At 48.1% G+C, this 17,842-nt stretch overlaps 1 protein-coding gene across 6 annotated transcripts in view; it reads left to right on the forward strand.

Annotated features, from left to right (window-relative positions):
* Window positions 1–3,369: 3,369 nt before the first annotated feature.
* LOC128918827 (WD and tetratricopeptide repeats protein 1) overlaps window positions 3,370–17,842 on the forward strand; it is a 43,047-nt gene continuing 28,574 nt past the window's right edge. For 3 of the 6 annotated variants that reach the window (XR_008469724.1, XM_054223524.1, XM_054223526.1), the window contains exons 1-7: window positions 3,371–3,604; window positions 11,178–11,325; window positions 13,613–13,696; window positions 14,669–14,715; window positions 15,923–16,034; window positions 16,438–16,625; window positions 17,310–17,492. Coding sequence is in view for 5 of the 6 variants with exons in the window: in XM_054223524.1 (XP_054079499.1) it covers window positions 11,218–11,325; window positions 13,613–13,696; window positions 14,669–14,715; window positions 15,923–16,034; window positions 16,438–16,625; window positions 17,310–17,492 (722 nt within the window). In the remaining variant the exon portion in view is untranslated. Of the gene's footprint in view, window positions 3,605–11,177; window positions 11,326–13,612; window positions 13,697–14,668; window positions 14,716–15,922; window positions 16,035–16,437; window positions 16,626–17,309; window positions 17,493–17,842 lie in introns of all 6 variants that reach the window. The other 3 variants (XM_054223527.1, XM_054223528.1, XM_054223525.1) reach the window with 2 other exon arrangements.

Here is a 17,842-nt window from a genome sequence, read left to right on the forward strand (position 1 = left end):
CTGGAGACATCCAATTAACTCTGTGTTCCCGAGTGAATCCATCAGCACTGCAGCGCTCTGACAGTGGCCAGTATCCCCATCAGGGCCTTGGGGCTTGAGCTGCCTTGGGGCTTTTTTCGGTTATTTGTGTCCCCTGTGTTAGGAGGGTAGTCCGGCCTCCTCCAGCTTTTCATGGCCCAGCTGAGGCGTTGGCGGTGATTCTTAGAACTTGCACCATCCTCGCACCGGGAGGGAGCGTAATTAGGATTAAGCTTCTTAGTCTGCAAAGGGAGAGCAATACAACCGCATGAACAGGCAGAGGGAGCTTTAAAAATGTCCCATCAAGCAAATTACAGAAGTTATAATACACCAGAGCTTATCCTGCTCTATCTTGGAGAGCAAAATCAGATGCTGTGTATATACCTAAGTTCATAATTGTCTTCCTTGGCTACTGGAAATGCTTCACACCTCCTGCCTTTGAGCAGCCACGCACCTGGGCACCTTCTCGCACCCAGGCACCGGCGTTTCCCCCACTCCTCCGGGCCACGCGAGTGCATGGAGCTCCATAACACGCTAATACAGTACCCAGCGAATGCCCAGAGTTGTGTTCACATGTAAATCATGCAGAACTCAGCCCTCACATTGAGAGAATCTTCCGCGAAGCTTTGCTATTCTATAGTAGCTTTGATCAGAGGGGCTAAATATTTTTCAACGGATGTTAATTGTCAAAAGGTAAACACCATTTACCTCGCACGGGGAGGCGAACCCAGGTAAACGCCAAAAGGGAAGCGTTTTCTGAAGTCGTGCAAGGAATCGGCAGCAGATTTGCTCAAAGAAACCAGGAGTGCAGACCTTGTTGTACATCCTGGCTGCAGCCCATGCTGGCTACAAGAATGTTTCTATCCATTTATAGTCCATTTTTATATTAGACACATCTCTTTCTTTCTCATCCTCTGCATTTATGTGCTAAAGATGAACTCAGGACCGCTATGTCTCTCTCTGTTTACAACTTGCCTCTGTTCCTCCATCCCCGCTTGCAAGAATTGCCTGAGCAAAGAGGGTGCCGGTCAGGCTTTCTCTCCCACTCAAAGGATTTTTTTGTCTCTGATCTGCCCCAATAAACAGCACAGGGAAGTGGAAAGTAAAGGATGCATGACTCTAAATTTTATTGCAACAGCTCTAGCCTAACCATTTCAACCTGCAAACAAAACCCAGTCCAGCTCCAGCGCTCGCTGGCCAGGTGTCTGCAGGACAAACCGTGTTGCTTCTCTCTCACAGACTAAGGTCTACGACTACGAGCCTATGTGTTGTGGCTTCCTAACTATGGCCCAGGGTGTAAAATTTAAATTTCTCCTTAGTTTTCTAAGGTTTTACACTGAATTTTCTTTTTTTTTTGTGCACACAGCATAGATTGAAGACAGAATAAGAGACAGGTATTTACTGAAACCATTAAAAAACGCCTTCTGTATGACTTAGATTGTTTTCCCTCAACTATTGTAAGAAGAGCAAGTCCAGCTCTCAGGCAGCTTTATTCCTTGCTCCCTGTACCTTTCTATGGCCTGAAAACCCCGCAGCTCTGTTGTCGCGAGGATACCCTCCAAGGAGGTGTTTATACTGCAGGAGGTCGGGCGCTGGCAGGAGAACGCCTTGTTTACATTCCCCAAGATGCCTCCAGTTCCCTTTGAGACTGCAGCGGGAAACTTCAGCTCGGACAGTCAGGACCAGCAAGTAGCCCCACTCCTCCTCGGCTTCAGCCGCTGTTATGTCTCTCCGTCACCAGTGTGGAAAAAAAATCAAGCTCCCGTGCCCCAATTTTCTCTCCGTCAGCAAGTAGAACTTCCATGTCAAGGGCATCTGAAGCCTGCCTGATTTCTGTGTAGAGCTTTAGATCCCCATGAGGATGGCATCTGAGAAAAGAAGATAAAACCCTGTTGTAAGGATGATAGTGATGGATCCTGATTATTATTTGTTTAATTAAAAGAGTCGGGACAGATGCAGAGGCAACAATTAACAATTATCTTCTGCCAAGAACTTTGACAACAGCTGAATAAGTTAATGGGTTATGAGATGAAGACAAATCATTAGAGCTAATGGTTGGTCTGTCATTTATGGGTCTGGAGGTGTACAGGAGAGTCCTCACACTTCCATGTAACGTCTGATTTAAGGGGCTTTTTCCTCCTTCTGTTCACACAGAATAGGCAAGTAGCAATTTTCTTCTGTTGTGCAGCTGGGATTATCTAGGAGCCATGGAATTAAGTTCTAAATGAAAATTTAAACTATTCATTACACTTTATTAATAGACTTCGGCGTGTTTAATTGTGGAGATAAATTAGAGATGAATTCATAACTTTTGATTTATTTTACACACACATAGCCCTTTTTGGGAGGGTGCGTTCAGATAATTAGGCCTAGTGGAGATGCCAGCCTTGCCTTCGCCCCAAGGTCTTTTGGCAGTATCCCCAGGGCCAGCGGCGGCTGGAAGGACAAGGCAAAGGGAAGGTTTTTGCAAACACTGCCACCTCCTGGCTCTTTCCACAGAGTTATTCCCCCCCCCAAAAAAAAAAACCCCCACAAAACAACCCAACCCTTAACTTTGTGCTGCCTGGGGGAGCCTTGCACTTCACTTCTACGAATTGCTGGTGGAAAGATCAACCACTGGCGGGCAGGGATGAGTTTTTGCGCCGGGAGCCAGTCACAACCTGCTGCCTGTGGGGAGGTCACGCCATGAGCTGCCTGCGGAGGCACCGGCCTGGTGGCCTCCTCTGCGGCAGGGTGAGCTGTGCAGGATGGCTGCCGGCCGCAGGGCCAGGGGAAAGGAGCCAGGAAGCCCAAGGCCCCCACCGAGCCCGTGTTTGAGGGCCGGTGTGTGAGGCAGCTGAGGCCTAGGCCCCACTACAGCCTGCGCACTGAGGGGATCAGGGCCCAGCGAGGGCTGGCTTTAAGCAGCCCCCGAGTTGGGGTAAGGGGTAAGGAAGAAGGGGAGCGGCAGAAAGGCCTGGCGGGAGGGGCAGAGGGATATGGCCGGGCCCTGAGGCGCCATCGCCGCGGGCCGAGGCCCCCAAGGCATGCAGCCATCGCTCCCTCCGCCGACTACACCTCCCAACATTCCCTTCGCGGCGCCGCGCTCCCGCCTCCCCCTCCGCGCCGATTGGCCGAAACTCCCCCACGAAGCGCTCCTCCCTCTCCCGTTGATTCGGTGAGCTGTCAATCACGGGGTGGTGGCGGCCGGCAGGGGGAAGTATTCTGGAAAGCGACTTACGCCGTTTGCGCGGGGCCGGGGTGGCGGCGGGTGCGAAGGGGGTGGTGGCGCAGTTGGCGTGGCGCATGCGCAGAGGCTGCGCGGGGCGAGCGGCGGCGGGGGGTGCTGCTGAGCCCCGGACAGCTGGAGGGGGTAAACAGGGGAGGGGGCGGGGGGGCACGGCCGGGGCCTAGGCCGGGCCGCGCCTGAGGGCCCTGCCCGCGGCCCGGGGACGGTGCTTGCCGCCTGCGAAGGCCTTTTGGTTCTTCAGCGCCCCCCCCTCTCCTCGGTACCGTTCTTCTTGGTCCGCTCTCCCTCCCCACCTCGCATGGATGGAGCCTCGCAACTTCCAGCGCCCGCTGCGTCCGCACCCGGGAGGCCTGACAGGTAACGGGCCCGTCCGGACCCGCCGCCTCCGCAGCCCCTCCTCCCTGTCAGCTATCCCCCCCGTACCCCTTCCCTGTCAGCTGTCTCCCCCCCCGCCCCCCTTCCCTGTCAGCTATCCCTCCTCATACCCCTTCCTTCTCAGCTCTCCCCCCCATACCCCTTCCCTATCAGCTGTCCCCCTCCTGTACCCCTTCCTTCTTAGCTGTTTCCCCCCCATACCCCTTCCTTCTCAGCTGTCTCACCCCCATACCCCTTCCCTGTCAGCTGTTCCCCCCCGTACCCCTTCCCTGTCAGCTGTTCCCCCCCATACCCATTCCTTCTCAGCTATCCCCCCCCCAGCCCTTCCCTGTCAGCTGTCCTCCTCCCCACCCTGCCCCTTACCTCCCTTTCTTGTCAGTTTTTCTCCCCACACCCCTTGCTCTCCCCCTCGTTCCTGTCAGGTCTCCCCCTGCCAGGTTTCCCCCTCTTTCCTGTTACCCCCACCCCAGGCCCTGCCATGTGCTTCCCCCCCATCTCCCTGCCAGGCTCCCCCCCTGCTTTGCCAAGAGCCTGACCTCATCCCTCTTAAGAATCCCTCCTTTATCCATCCCCCCTGTCCCAGTCCCTCATTCCCATTTTCCCCAACCCTTCTCCTTGCCCTCCCTCTCTTACCAAGCACCTCTTTCTGCCCAGCCCTGTCCATACCTGTATTCCCTGGCTGGTACCTGCCCCCCTGCCAGGTTCAGCCCCTGCCGTTTGACTTCTCTTTCCCCCACCTGCAGCTGGCACTGCCTTCTCCTCACTTTCTTCTCCGCTTTCCTAAAGGCTGACTCTTCCCTCCTCACCTTTCCCTCACTAAAGCCTTCACATGAAACTCTCCACTGCCCTGGTAGGTGTCCTGCAGCCCCTTTCCTTAGAGAGATCAGCCTTTCCTTCTCTGTCAGCGTCTGCTGGTTGAACTCCTTCCTGGAGCTGCTGGGCCATGTGCGTCTTGGCATCGGGTTGTCACTTGTGCTGGGCTGAGGTCTAGCATCTTCCTTTTTTTCCTGTGGATGGCTGCGTCAGCTGGAGGATGAAAGGTAGAGGTAGGATGCCAGCTTAGAGGGCTGCTGCCTGAGCTCTAACCACCATGTGGGCCAGCGTCTCTGGGCATATCAAAGTTTCCCTGACGCTCTTGTGCTGGGTCTGTCAGGTCTCAGATTCTACCTCTTCTCCTGTCCACCTCTGTTGTGAGCAACTACTTCTTCTGTTGTTGGCTGGTTCCGTGTTCTGAGCCATCTGTCCTGCTCCTGGCAACTCCTTCAGCCCTTCTTTATATGAGGTGTCTGCTGCTAACCAGGTCATTTCCTCTTGTTTCTCTAGGTTTGTTAAAAAAAAAAATATAAATCTACCTATCTATATGTATATATTTTAATTTGATCTGTGACCTCTTGGAAAGTCAAGGTAAAGAGGATAGGGAAAATAAGTTGTGAGGCTAAACAAGTCTGCTGAGTTGGGTCCTGGGTGGTATTTGGATGGGTGAAGTAATTTATAGATGCTTAAGGGAAGGGTCATAGGAATCTTCCTTTGGGATGCGTCGCGTATCCGCAAGGTTTGTAGTGTGCAGAGTGCTGCTTTTCTTCAATGACCTTGAGTTTGGAGACTGAGAAACTTGGTAACATCCAAACAGTTAGGAAGTGGATTGCTTATTTAAGATTGCGGATTTAAGAATGGGTCTGGCTGCTTTGTGGAGTTTCTTAGGGTTGACGGAGCTTTTTCTGAAGGGTGGTGGTCCCCGGGTTTGAACTTTGAAGCCCATATCTGCAGGGCACTTCTCTGCGTCAGTGCGTTGCTGCGTGTGTCGGTGAAGTAGGGGTGTGTGTGTAGGAGATTCTGTGCGGGGAAAACACGTTCAAGCAAAAGAGCAACCCCCCAAATCCTAGCTGCGTTGGGACCCTTCAATATTAAAGTGACTGAATTGTTTGCATTATCAATGTCGAGCTTTTCTTTCCAGACTTAGAGCAAGTGTTCCAGGAAAATTAGAATAGCCAGCTGGGGAAAGCCAGAGAATTTTGTTATTCCCCATACCCCAAAGCACCCTTTGAAAGCATACTTTTCCAGGAGCTTACGGGGGTCTTAAGTTACTGTCAGTGTAAATACAGCCTCGCAGATTTTGAGCCCACAGCCTGCAGAAATCTGTGGCTTGTTAATTTTTGACTGCAGATTTAAAGGCCAAGTGTTGCGAAAGTTCTTTTTCTGCCTCTGGAGCTTTTATGTTGCAGGAGCAGAAGAGTCCACGAGTGAACCGCAGCAAACTGCAGGTGGGATGGTCCTCTTTATGCTTCAGGGGGTAGTTTGAGAAGAGTCCGTCACTGTGGATGAGGCGATGTCTTTAACTGCGTCCCAGGTTTTTAGTCCTGTCTGGGGTATTCCATGCAGGTTTGGAACAGCGATGGACGAGGGAAGGTTGTCCTTGCGCAGAATTGAGCGCAGAGACGCTTTTGAAGGTTGAGGGAGAAACGTGCTCCAGTATCATCTAATAAGTGACCAAAAAAGGTCACGATGATCTCTTAGGTGTGGCCAAAGTGAAGCTGCTTGTGGGGGTCATCGCTGGTAGCAATAGTGCAGATTTACCTGAAATTGTTCCTTGTTGCTGGGACTTAAGTTGGTTGTATAGGTTTAATTAAAAGCCAGAGAACTGCATGAAGGGTTTAGGAAACAATGTAGCTAAAAGCGAACAGAACGTGGTTTTGCAGAAACAAAAAACCAGAGGTTTTGCTGAAAGGGAAACATCCTATACCAATTTACATGCCTTGAGTGGTAACAAATGGACAGACCCTTTGAAGGGGATCCATAATTGGAAGTCTTTACGTGTCTAAAAAATTGGAAGCACCATTTATTCTTCTCTGATTGTATATATTTTCCAGGAGACCTACAAATCTTAGGGGGTTTTATGCTTTATGTCAGGGTCAATTTCTAACGTAATTGGAGACTGTTGATCTACACGTACAATGGTGTGGTCGATATAATCTTCTGTTTCATAGTAGGCGCTCTACACATTTTAACTCGAGAACTAGGTAACTATCACGTTCATGGCCAATGTGAGTCTGGGATTGCGACCATTGCGGCTAATGGACAAAGTCTGAACTGGAATGAGAATTTAGAACTTCTTAATGCGTTTTCTGTGATTCCACGATAATTTAAGGTTGCCAAAGCCCTTTCAGTGCCTGTTGAGCAACAAAAAATGACATCGTGAAAGCAAGAAAGAGTCGTCTTGGCCAAGCATGCATGCGTATTCTGGGAGACCTTTAAGCGTTTTACAGTATTCAGTCGCCAAACCAAGCCCTGTCTAGGCAAGAGAGACACCTTAGGCTCATGCATTCCTGTTTGACCATTTTTTTCCAAGCTTGTCCTTTTTTTTTTTTTTTTAATGATCAAATGCTCAAAAGTATGCATCAGCATCTCAGGTATACTAGACACTGAACAATTTGCTAGCATAGCCTTGGGTGCTGGTATTAGTATGTTTAAAGTCAATTTTGCATTGGATGTTTTGTTTTAAACTCTGGCTTATTCCATTTTGTCAACCAAAGGGCTGATTTAATGGATGATTTTCTTGACCTGTGTCTTTTAAGAAATAAAGGTAAGATGTGTTGATCTCTTTTGAGACCCTGATGAACGATGCTCTGTTGAGAACACCTCTGAGTTACTGCAGCTGACAGTGACCTGTCCGGAGTGTTGGGAAGCTCCACAACACACCTGTAATCCTAAAAACACTCGCAGAGATAGTAAGCTCCTGTGTATTGCAGCACTCCCTTGGCCAGTGTGTGTTTCGGAGTTCCAGAAAGGTGTAAAATGCCGTGGCGGAGGAGACTTCATTGGAGAGCAAGAGAATTTGAGTTTCTCTTAAGGACTGGTAGGTTTTGGGGAGGGGCTGGATGTTCGTTCCCTCTGAGCATCCTATTTGTACAGTCAAAGAGTGGATTTATAGTGTATTAGTGGTTTTGAAGTAACCTATTTAGCAGTAAACTGGCTTCTTGGTGTGGGTTATTTATGTCTGTAGAGTATGAGAGATCTGTCTTTCCATGAACGTGTATTTCTCCATGTGTGTCCTTCAGGTCATTTGGTGCCGTTTCTTGCTAGATAGGAGTTGCATAAAAAGGAGCTGTTTAGAAAATAGCTGTGACTAGAGGTAAGGAAATCTGACAAAAATACTTCCAGGGATCTTAAGAGAGCAGTGGGGCATTTGTCAGTCAGGGTGTGACTGCCTGCTTGGCTCTGGCATGGCATTAGGCCTCTCTGGGGTCCTAAGATGAAAAGAAAACTAAACTGCTTTTAAAGAGGAAGACGAACAGTCCCTGCCTGGCAGGGAAGAGGAAGGGTTAGCCAGATGCCGCTTGGAGAGGGGGGATTGCGGAGAGAGTCTGGGAACATTGTAGGGAAGCAGTAAGAGGAGTGGAAAGCTGCAGACAAGGCCGAGGCATTGAGATCTGCTGGAATATTGTCCCTCGTCTCTCTTTATGATGTACTTTGGGTTAATGGATTATTCACTTCTCTGGAAAAAGTGTTTAACTGTCATCAGTCACTGGTCACAGGTTCCTGCAGAAAAGTGCAGTGCGAGGTCGGGTGGCTGGTGTGTTTCGTAGGGCTAGACGGAGGAGGAGGAGGAGGAAGGGAGCCTCGGGATATAATCTTAGAGGTGAGAAGATCTTGGGTTTTGTACAGTGAGTACCAGCGTCCCTCGCCTGCGGGGTGAGCTGCTGAGGCGTTGCAGAGCGGTGGAAGGCCTCTCTGCCCTGTTGCAGCTACGGATGGAGAAAACACTTGTGTATCCCAGAGGGTTTGGTTAAAGGAGGCCAGTCTGTGGGGATCCAGCCTAGGAGAAGGGCAGGTGGAGGCTTGTTAGCTGGAAAGGGTGTCTGGAGAAACTGGGAGAGAGAGATCACAGATACCATTCATCCCTGCACGTTTAGTCTATCCAAACTTGAAGCTGCTTTTTGAGTCAGCAGCCCTCTTCTCTCTCTTGCAGAGCTTAGCAGAAAAGCGTGTCTGGAAACCACCTCCTTATGGCACAATGTCTTCCGCAACGTAGCTTATTAGCCCAGCTGGCACGTTTATGTCGAGCTGGCCTTGGGCACCAGGGGCGATGGGTCTGTCCTGGTTTCCCGTGTTTACCTCTGAGCTGCAGAGTCAACAGGATCCACCTGCCCTTGTGCCGAGGCGCTTTGCTGCAGGTTCCTGCTTCGTCTCCATCCCATGCCTGTGAGCTGCTCGTAAGGGCAGTTGTTGTTGTCTGCTTAGAGACGCCGTCTCCATAAACAGGCAAAACAATACCTACACTAAGCTCATGTGGAAAGCCAGAGGTTAGGTATCAAAATCCGATAGCTAAATCATCCTACTACGAGAATTAGTGGGAAATATTGATGATGGAATGCAGTCACAGTGCTGCCTCTTGCTATTAAGCCTGAGAGTGAAGCAACTATTACTTAACACGTGAGTAAATGAGGTTTAAAGATGCTTAAAACATGAGGTGTCTTCCTGGGCATGCGTGCTAGCATTCCCCATGCTAGTTCTGGAGTAAAAGGAATGTGGATTAAAAAATATATACACGATGGACAAATATGTACACGCTAGCTCAGTTTTAGGCTGGCCAGAGGGTTCTAGGGAAGCCCCAATTTATGCACTAGAACAGATGGTGGGGTCCAAAAAATCTCAGCTGATTGCTCCAACGTTGGGGGGTGAGTTGAGCTTCTTCTGTCACGCTGAACTTGAGGCGTGTGGCAGAGGACGTTGGCTTACCGGTCACATCAGCTGCAGAAACTGGGCTTGGACGGTGGTGATTTGGGCTGGTATGTGTACATCTGGGCTGTGAACTGGTCCTGGGGAAAGTACGGCCTCGTTAGTCCTCGCTGGGCACGGACTGGGAGCAGGTTTGCCGTGCAAAGTCCTCCCATCGTCCTGACTCGCGTTCAAGGCCTGCGCTCTCGCTGTGGGAGTTTTATCAATTTTTTTCTCATCATAAATACAAAATAAGACTGAAATACAAACCGGGAGGGCTGCTTGTCTTCTGCTGTCTGCAGTAGGGACGTTCATCTTCAGAGACCTACAAACTACTGGGCCTTTTCTCTCTGTGTTGTATCGTAGACATGCCATGACTACCCTAAAAATCCTGCTTTTCTGCTGCAAGAAAATCCAATTTTCGGTCTGTCTGTATGGCTTTGCTACCTATCTGTAGGTCTAATGACGTTGCTGTGCTCACCGCGGAGCTGCGTAGAGGAGCCAGCTGCGTTAGGAAAGCAATCCAAACTTCCACTTTGTCCAGACTCTGCTTTCTGTGAGGAAACATAAATTCTTGGTACTTCCTACCCATGGGGACGCTAACAATTTTTTGAAAGCAGGTTGAAGCCGAAGCCCAGGGCTTTGGGGATCCTGGGGTGCAGGAGCCTCGTGGTTTTGCCCATGCAGTGGAAGCTCCTGTGCGACCCCGAAGTCGCTGAAGGTGGAAATCCTCGCTTTGCAGCAGCCTGAGAGATGAACCGGCAGAGAATCAGGCAGGGTTTGTCAGAGCTTCTGCCCTGACCTCAACGGCGTTATTTGTTGCTGCGTTTCTGCAAAATGTTCTTGTTTCAATGAATCAGCATTTCCTCATTCAAAAGGGGACTCGCTTGAAAATTTTGGCTTGTTCTGCTTGTGAATGCTTTGAAAGAGAATTTAAAACTGTTGGGTTATGTAGGACAAAATGGATGTTTAATGTTTTATTTTATTTATTTTTTAAGAGAACTGTAGAAAATATCAAAATGGGACAGCGCAGGGCCTGCGGTATGTAAATGTAGTGAATTACATCAGTTCTCACAGACTGGCTGGTCCTTTGCTAGGCAGCCTGTCTGGAGCAGGGTTGTGACAATCACTCTGCAATTTGAATGTTTTCTAGTAGATGTAGCTGATTTTATGGGGTTTAAATTATTTAGGTTGGTGCGTTAAGTACGTAACTCCATTAAGAGTAGGAGGGGAAACTCTAATTTCTCCTGGAAATACAGCTTTAAATGATTGCCCGTTTTCTCTTGCGAATGTAATTGGGTGTTCAGATGATAGTGTAACCTGTTGTGATTTCTAAGGAAATGCTTTTTTGGGTTTTGTTTTTGGATTGGTTTCTTTTTTTGGCTGATGATCAAATGTAGTAAATGAGAGAGAAGAGGTGGCCAAGAATATCGATGCCTTGTTTATTCACAATATAATAAGTCTTTGTTGGTTGTGGAGTTTGGGGAAAGTGGCCTTGGACATGAGTGGACACGGAATGGTGAAAGGCAAGCGATGACACAGGATGCCACCCTGGACTTGCAGGGTCTCTGTTGGCATAGAAACGTGGCTTTTCTAGGCCGATGTAGTCCTGCTCGTTGTGATTTCTCCCTAAAATGAGGATGGCCTCTTAAGTCAGGTGTTCTTCAGTCTTACATCGTTCCTTCCCATCCTCGAATTTCTTCAAGGAGCCTTTATACAAAACTTTTCAGTTCTTAGCCACTGCTATTTTTAGAAAAAAAAATAATGACATAATACTGTACATAAATGACCTAATATGTTTGTGTGCCTGCCTTTGTTCCCTCCCTCTCCTGTCCTGCAGGTAATTAAATGCCCTTGGTGTGGATCTTTGCTCTGTTGGCATGCTTGGATGCACAGCAGCTCTTCCGATAGCTTCTTTTCGTCTGCCCCATTGCAAGAAGATGGCAAAAGCAAACATTACCAGAGACATCATCCACAGACAGATCAAGGTATGTGTTAGCCAAGCGGTCGCTTGTGTTGGGTGGAGAGATGGAGGATCAGTGTTCATGCTGGATTGGGAAATACTCATGTTGTTGCCTTTACTTCTGAAAAGATCTCTGCTCTTTAGGTATTGATAAACTGTATAAGTAGCTTAAGAGAACAAACACATAGGACCTGTCGCTGTCCTTAACGAAGAGCTGGGATGAAGTATGGCATAACAGGAATACAGTCCTTCTCCATAGCAGGAGCGCACCGTGATAGTTTGACATGAGCTGGTCTGTTCCCTTTGAGTACGATGTTGAAGAGAGAAATCAGCCTGGTTGTGTTTGGGCACCATAAAGGACCCTTAGCTAGCTTCCCTCGTGAGTTTTGTCTGCTGCTTTATGTGTTCTTATCGTATGATCTTGCCATCAAAGGTGTTTTTTGACTGTAGTGAAGCTAATGATCTCTGTCTCAGTCTCTTTCTGTCTCCTTTTCTTTAAAGAGTGGTGTGTTGCTTCCTTTGTGTAGGGAAAAACTTCCTCGGTGGTCGGATCCGTCATCTGATGGCTGCATTTGTGAAATATCTCTTAACGTGAAAGGACAGACATAGCAGACACAATAGGCAATTATTACTTGGACTCAGAGGCCTTAAATCATTTGCAGCTTTGCTGGTGATCAGCATTCACGAAAGTGGTCTGTTAGTGGCCAGAATAAGGAATGAAGAGCTTGAACGCTCGCTTCACTTTGCAGTTGGGTAGCAAACTTTGTATTATAAGCTTGTAATTTAATCCATGTGCAAAGATTTATTTTACTGCTCTAACAAGGAAGGGATGGTTCTGTGGTTAGAGCGTTAGCCTGGGACTTTTTCACACTGTCTGCTCTGTTAGACTTTCGTGTGTGACCTTGGGAAGGTTGCTAAGGCTGACAGTTCCTTGTAGGAAAAGCAATATCCTACTGCACAGACCTCACAAAGCCACTGAGGTTGCAATTGCAAGGCAATTATAACTGCAGCACCTTCCACTGGACCGAGCAGTGTTTTGGGAGTGCTACCATAAAAAATATGTCAAGGGGTCTGAAGTTTGTAATGGAAGTTAGTACAAAAAAGCCTGGTTTTGTTTTGGTTTTCCTCCAGTCCCCTTATATCCCAGAATCATAGAATGTGTTGGGTTGGAAGGGACCTCTAAAGGCCATCTAGTCCAACCCCCCTGCAGTGAGCAGGGACATCTTTAACTAGATCAGATTGCTCAGAGCCTCATAAAGCCTGGCCTTGAATGGATATGTGTCTCCATTTTGTTTTCGAATAGCTTTTGTTGTGTGGAGTTCCTTACTTAACGTTGGTCTGCAGAGCTGTGATGTAGTACTAGTTCTTTGTGTCTGCTCTGTGGCTGCTAACACGTCCCTAGTACCATCAGTGCCATTTTTGACATCAGGGGTTCTCATCTATAAATGGTGATAACGAAGGCTTACGTTGTCTTTGCCTGACAATAGCATGGCATGGGACAGGAGCGGGGCTGGATCAGGTCCTAGGAAGGAATCTCCTTGGACATTAGATGTTCCATCCAAAATATGACTTGCAGTCCCTTTTCCTCATGCCTGCCTCTGCAGTTGGCCTTCTTTCATCGAAGCCATCTGCTAACGCATCTGTGAACCCTGTGAGATCACAGGGGAAACAACTGTCCTGCTTTTCTTCACCTTCATTTGTACCGCTGCGGTTCTGTGGCAGCTGTTCCCTTCCCTGTAGAACAGGCTGTGCTGTGGTACTGCAGCTACATGCCCCTACTCCATTTCTGATCAAATAAGCCATCTCTAAAGGATGCTGCTGCCCAGTTACGTTCCCCAGTGCTTTGCCCCGTGGTGGTGGTCCTTCAGGACAGATCCTGTGTAACGGCAGACTTCTCCTGAGCAGCTGTGGTCTAGGACTGCCGGCCTCAGGAGTGAGTTGCTTCTGAAATCCTCACCAAGGGATAACGACAGGCATTCCCAAGCTTTTCCTGTATCTCCTGTTTCTGGCCCAAAGTAGGCAACTTATTCTGTCTTAGTGTGGGCCTCTCAAACCTTCTCTTGGCTACCCAGCTGGAGCCTGACAGATTAACATCACTTAAAACCAATTCAGGGGCAAGGATTACAAACTGCCTGCCTGGGGAAGATGCAAATAACATCTCCCTGCTATGGGACAGGTACCTGGTGCTATGGACACCCCGATACCTGGCAAGGTCCCTGCTTCATTTGTGAAGTTCTGAAATCTTCTCTTGGAAGGGCAAAAGGAGCGTTTTGTCTGCTGTAGTCAGTGTGGCGCTTGTTTGCTTTGTGCAGGAGAGGGGTGCGCTGGGCTTCGAACGACACTATCACGTCACCGATCCATTCATTCGACGCCTGGGCCTAGAAGCAGAATTGCAGGTAAGTGAGCGGTGTTTTAACGAGCAAACCGAGCTGCTGCGTGTACAACTTAGTGCAGAAAGGACAGCATGCGGGAGTGTGTGGCGTTCTCTCTCTTGTATGGGATAGACAGCGATTACTTAGTCCCCTAAACTGCATTAGAGCCAGGAATAGCTCAGTGAGATCCTGCGGGAGCTTTCTGCATTACCTAATGCACCTACGAGACAGTCCTTAACGGGTGTGTATCAGCTAATCCTAACAGCAGCGCCTGAAAAAGGCAACTGTCAACTGTTCAAGATATTCATCTCTGATGCTGAAGAGTGTAATGTTGCCTAAAAAATAGGTTGTTGTATTGCAGTCTGACACAGCTTTAAAAGACCGTAAGATTGTCTTGGTTTGGGGGAGGAAAGGATTCTTTTGTCCCCCTTTTCAGTCGCATCTCCCCTATCAAACGCTACTCAGTGCTCTCCTGGTACAGTTGTTAGTTAATTTGGATGAAGATGGATGATACAGTCACCCAGCAGCAAGGTGCTTCTAAAAGAGTTATCAAAAGTGCATTTTCCCTGCGTTCCCGGAGAACCTGTACATGTAATTTGTCAGCCTAGCCAAGGGCTTTTGAAGCAAAGTCACCTTTCCGTGTGTACAGCAGGATTTCATCTGTAGCCTCTGAGACTAAACTGCCATTTTATTCAACACTACATTTTTCTTTATTTGTTTCATTTTGCCTTTTCTACCCCAGCTGCTAGAGCATGTCTCTCTCTTTTCTGGAGGTGCTTATCTGCCATGTGGGTGGTTGTTGGGTTTTTTTTTTTTTTATTTTTTTTATTTTTCACAGGGTTGGAATGAAAAAACCTGCTTGTATTGGAACAAGTTGTTATGTGTGGGGAGCTCGCTGTGTCCTTGTCTTAGAACAGCTCTGTTTGATAAGTCTGAAGTTTGTATAATACTGTTTTCTCTTTTTTTTTCTTTTTTTTTTTTTTTTCTTTTCCTCAGGGTCACTCTGGGTGTGTCAACTGTCTTGAATGGAATGAAAAAGGAGAGTAAGTATGTGGCTTGATTTGGGGGATCAACAAACGGATAACCCCAGGTTCTGCCAAGAGCAGGACGTAGGTCGTCTTATCATAAGCAGCTGCTTCTCATTCCTGGCAAAAGGGAGCTCAGGCTCAAAGTTTTGAACTGTAGTGGAGCTCACGCTTCAAAAGAAGCTTCATTTTGTTAAATATATCTGGATGGTATGAGGAATGCCCCTTTGGTAGAGTTCAGAAGGGAAATGGTCAGACTAAGAAGTAGAGATTGAAGGCTGCTTCTCCTCTCTTAAGTGGTATTATGGATTATAATGGATCTTCAGGATTTGCCCAGCTGGTAGTGACATTTCCCCACCCCCTGCACCGTGCTGTTAAAAGCTTCTGCTGGGGGACAAATATATAAGGGAGGAAGGTAGAGCATTTACCCTTCCCTGCAATTTTAGGGGGAAACTAAACATAAGAGCATTTCAGTTGTCCAAGTGGAATAAAGAATATCTGCATGAGAAATTACTGGATGGAAGGAAGAGCGTATATTTCTTGACAGGCCTCTTAAAAGATCCAAAGTCTGCTGTCTGATACTCTTCAGAATTATTTACCAGTGAAAATTTCACGTACTTGAAAGAGATCTGGCTACAAGGAAATAAGTTTAAAACAGCTGATGGTTGCAGATGTCAAATTCTTTTGCTTCGAATGAAGATGGGTGTACAAGGCAAACACCGCCTTGCAATACCGCTGCCACACCCTACGCTTAAAAAGCAGTTTGTGAATCACTAAATGGGGCCTGGCTCAGGACTGCTCGGGCACATCCAAAGTCCAGGAATGAATGCCTTGGCTTGGATTCGGGGATGATGTGGAGCAGTTAATGCAGCCGGGCTAAAAAGGCAAATGGAGGCCCTGCATTTTGTTGTTGACCGAATGCTCCTATTGTTTTCCCCGGTGCCATCTGAATCTGCGGTGAGCTGGTCCGATGGGCTAAACCAATGAAAAACACTGGCTTTATTTTCTCTGGAGTTGATGTTTGGCTGCTTTAGCTCCCTGAACTGGCTGAATGGATTGGCGCGTGGGGAGCAACAAGAACACATGGCTGAGAAAAGAGAGAGGAAGTAGGCTTTTTAGAGCTGAATTAACTTAATGGCTGTCTGTGGTCAAACCACTCTAAGAAATTGGTCACAGCTTAGAACAGAATAATACACGCTGCATATTTCTCTTCTCTTTCTTTTAGCTTGTTGGCCTCTGGCTCTGATGACCAGCATACCATTGTCTGGGATCCTCTGCACCACAAGAAACTCCTTTCGATGCACACAGGACATACTGCAAACATCTTCTCTGTCAAGGTATGGGATTGGAAGGAATAAACGGCTGACAAAATCAGCAACCGAAGCTGGGAAACATTTTCCTACAAGTGGTTTCCCTCCTGAAATAATTTAATATTTCTAATGTTGAGGAAAAAAATGGCATTAAATCTAATACCTGTTCCCAGGCTTATCTCATTCCCTCTGTAAAGTCAAAGGAAGTGGTTGTGGCACACTGGGATGTGTGACGAAGAGACCGTTTTGTGTGCTGCTGTAGTTGGTGACTCTTGAGTGTGCACGTTGGCATGTGTGCGATGTAGGTAATAACGTGGGTCATCCTGCGTTCCTAAAGCCAACTGCTCTGTGACCCATCACGACAGCTCAGCGATGTCTGTGTGACCAGCCTCGGCGCTTCTCAAATTTGAATCAAATCTCTCTCCCGCAGTTCTTGCCGCATTCAGGGGATCGGATCCTCATCACGGGAGCTGCAGATTCCAAGGTGCATGTCCATGACTTGACTGTCAAGGAGACCATCCACATGTTTGGAGATCACACCAACAGAGTTAAGCGGATTGCCACAGCTCCCATGTGGCCTAACACCTTCTGGAGTGCAGCAGAAGACGGGCTAATCAGGTACAGAACTCTAGTTGTTCTGCCCCAAAATTAATTGGATTAGCATCTACTCTGGTGTGTACTATGCACGGATCTGAAGAGAGACTGCCCCCGTACTAAAGAGCTTAAGCTAATCTTTCCCTTTCCTGAAACTGGAAGGAATCGTCTTGAAAAGACTCCTCTGATGCACTTTACTCAGCTCCTCTGTTTTCCCCCCACTGAAAAGGGAGGGCAAGAAAGAAACAGCCGTGTCAAATGGGAGGGAGATACAACACCAAGCGACATTTCCCTCCAGAGTCATTGAGACTCTTAAATGAGTAATGTTACTCTGAGGGTCTGGTACACTTTTCATACGAGCTACTGTTTGTGAGATCATGACTGGGAGTTTAATTTGGAACTTGATTAAATCTGTGCGCGTTATAGAGCTGCTTTTAATGGTTATCCTGATATTGAGGCCTAGCGTATATTGAACTGAGATGCTTCCAGTAACTCGTGGCACAAATGACTGTTAATGTTTATGGCGCAAATGACTGTTAACATCTCTTCATAGGTGACAGATAATTAAGTGTAGGTCACTACTGAGCAGTATAAACATGCTGCTTTGAGTGGACTTCAGTTTGGTCCCCATGGAAAGCTAACCTCTCTCCGCTTGCTGCTTCTGTTAGCTGGTGATGTGGGTTGCCCGACTCTTTCTTCCCTTTGCAGACAGTACGATCTGCGAGAGAACAGCAAACGTTCCGAAGTCCTCATAGACCTGACAGAGTACTGCGGACAGCTGGTGGAGGCCAAATGCCTGACGGTCAACCCCCAAGATAACAACTACTTAGCAGTAGGGGCAAGCGGACCCTTTGTGCGGCTCTACGACATACGCATGATCCACAACCACAGGTAATGGCAGCTGCTTTTTCTGGGTCTTCTGAGCCCTCATGAAGTTCAACCAGGCCAAGTGCAAGGTCCCGCACCAGGGTCATGGCAATCCCAGGCACAAATGCAGGTTGGGTGCAGAATGGCTTGAGAGCAGCCCGGAGGAGAAGGACTTGGGGGTGCTGGTAGACGAGAAGCTCAACATGAGCAGGGAATGCGCACTTGCAGCCCAGAAAGCCAACCACATCCTGGGCTGCATCAAAAGCAGTGTGGCCATCAGGTTGAGGGAGGTGATTCTGCCCCTCTGCTCCGTTCTGGGGAGACCCCACCTGGAGTCCTGCGTCCAGCTCTGGAGTCCTCAACACAAAAAGGAC

Source organism: Rissa tridactyla, chromosome 18 (genome assembly GCF_028500815.1).
Source record: "Rissa tridactyla isolate bRisTri1 chromosome 18, bRisTri1.patW.cur.20221130, whole genome shotgun sequence".
Lineage (NCBI taxonomy): Eukaryota > Metazoa > Chordata > Aves > Charadriiformes > Laridae > Rissa > Rissa tridactyla.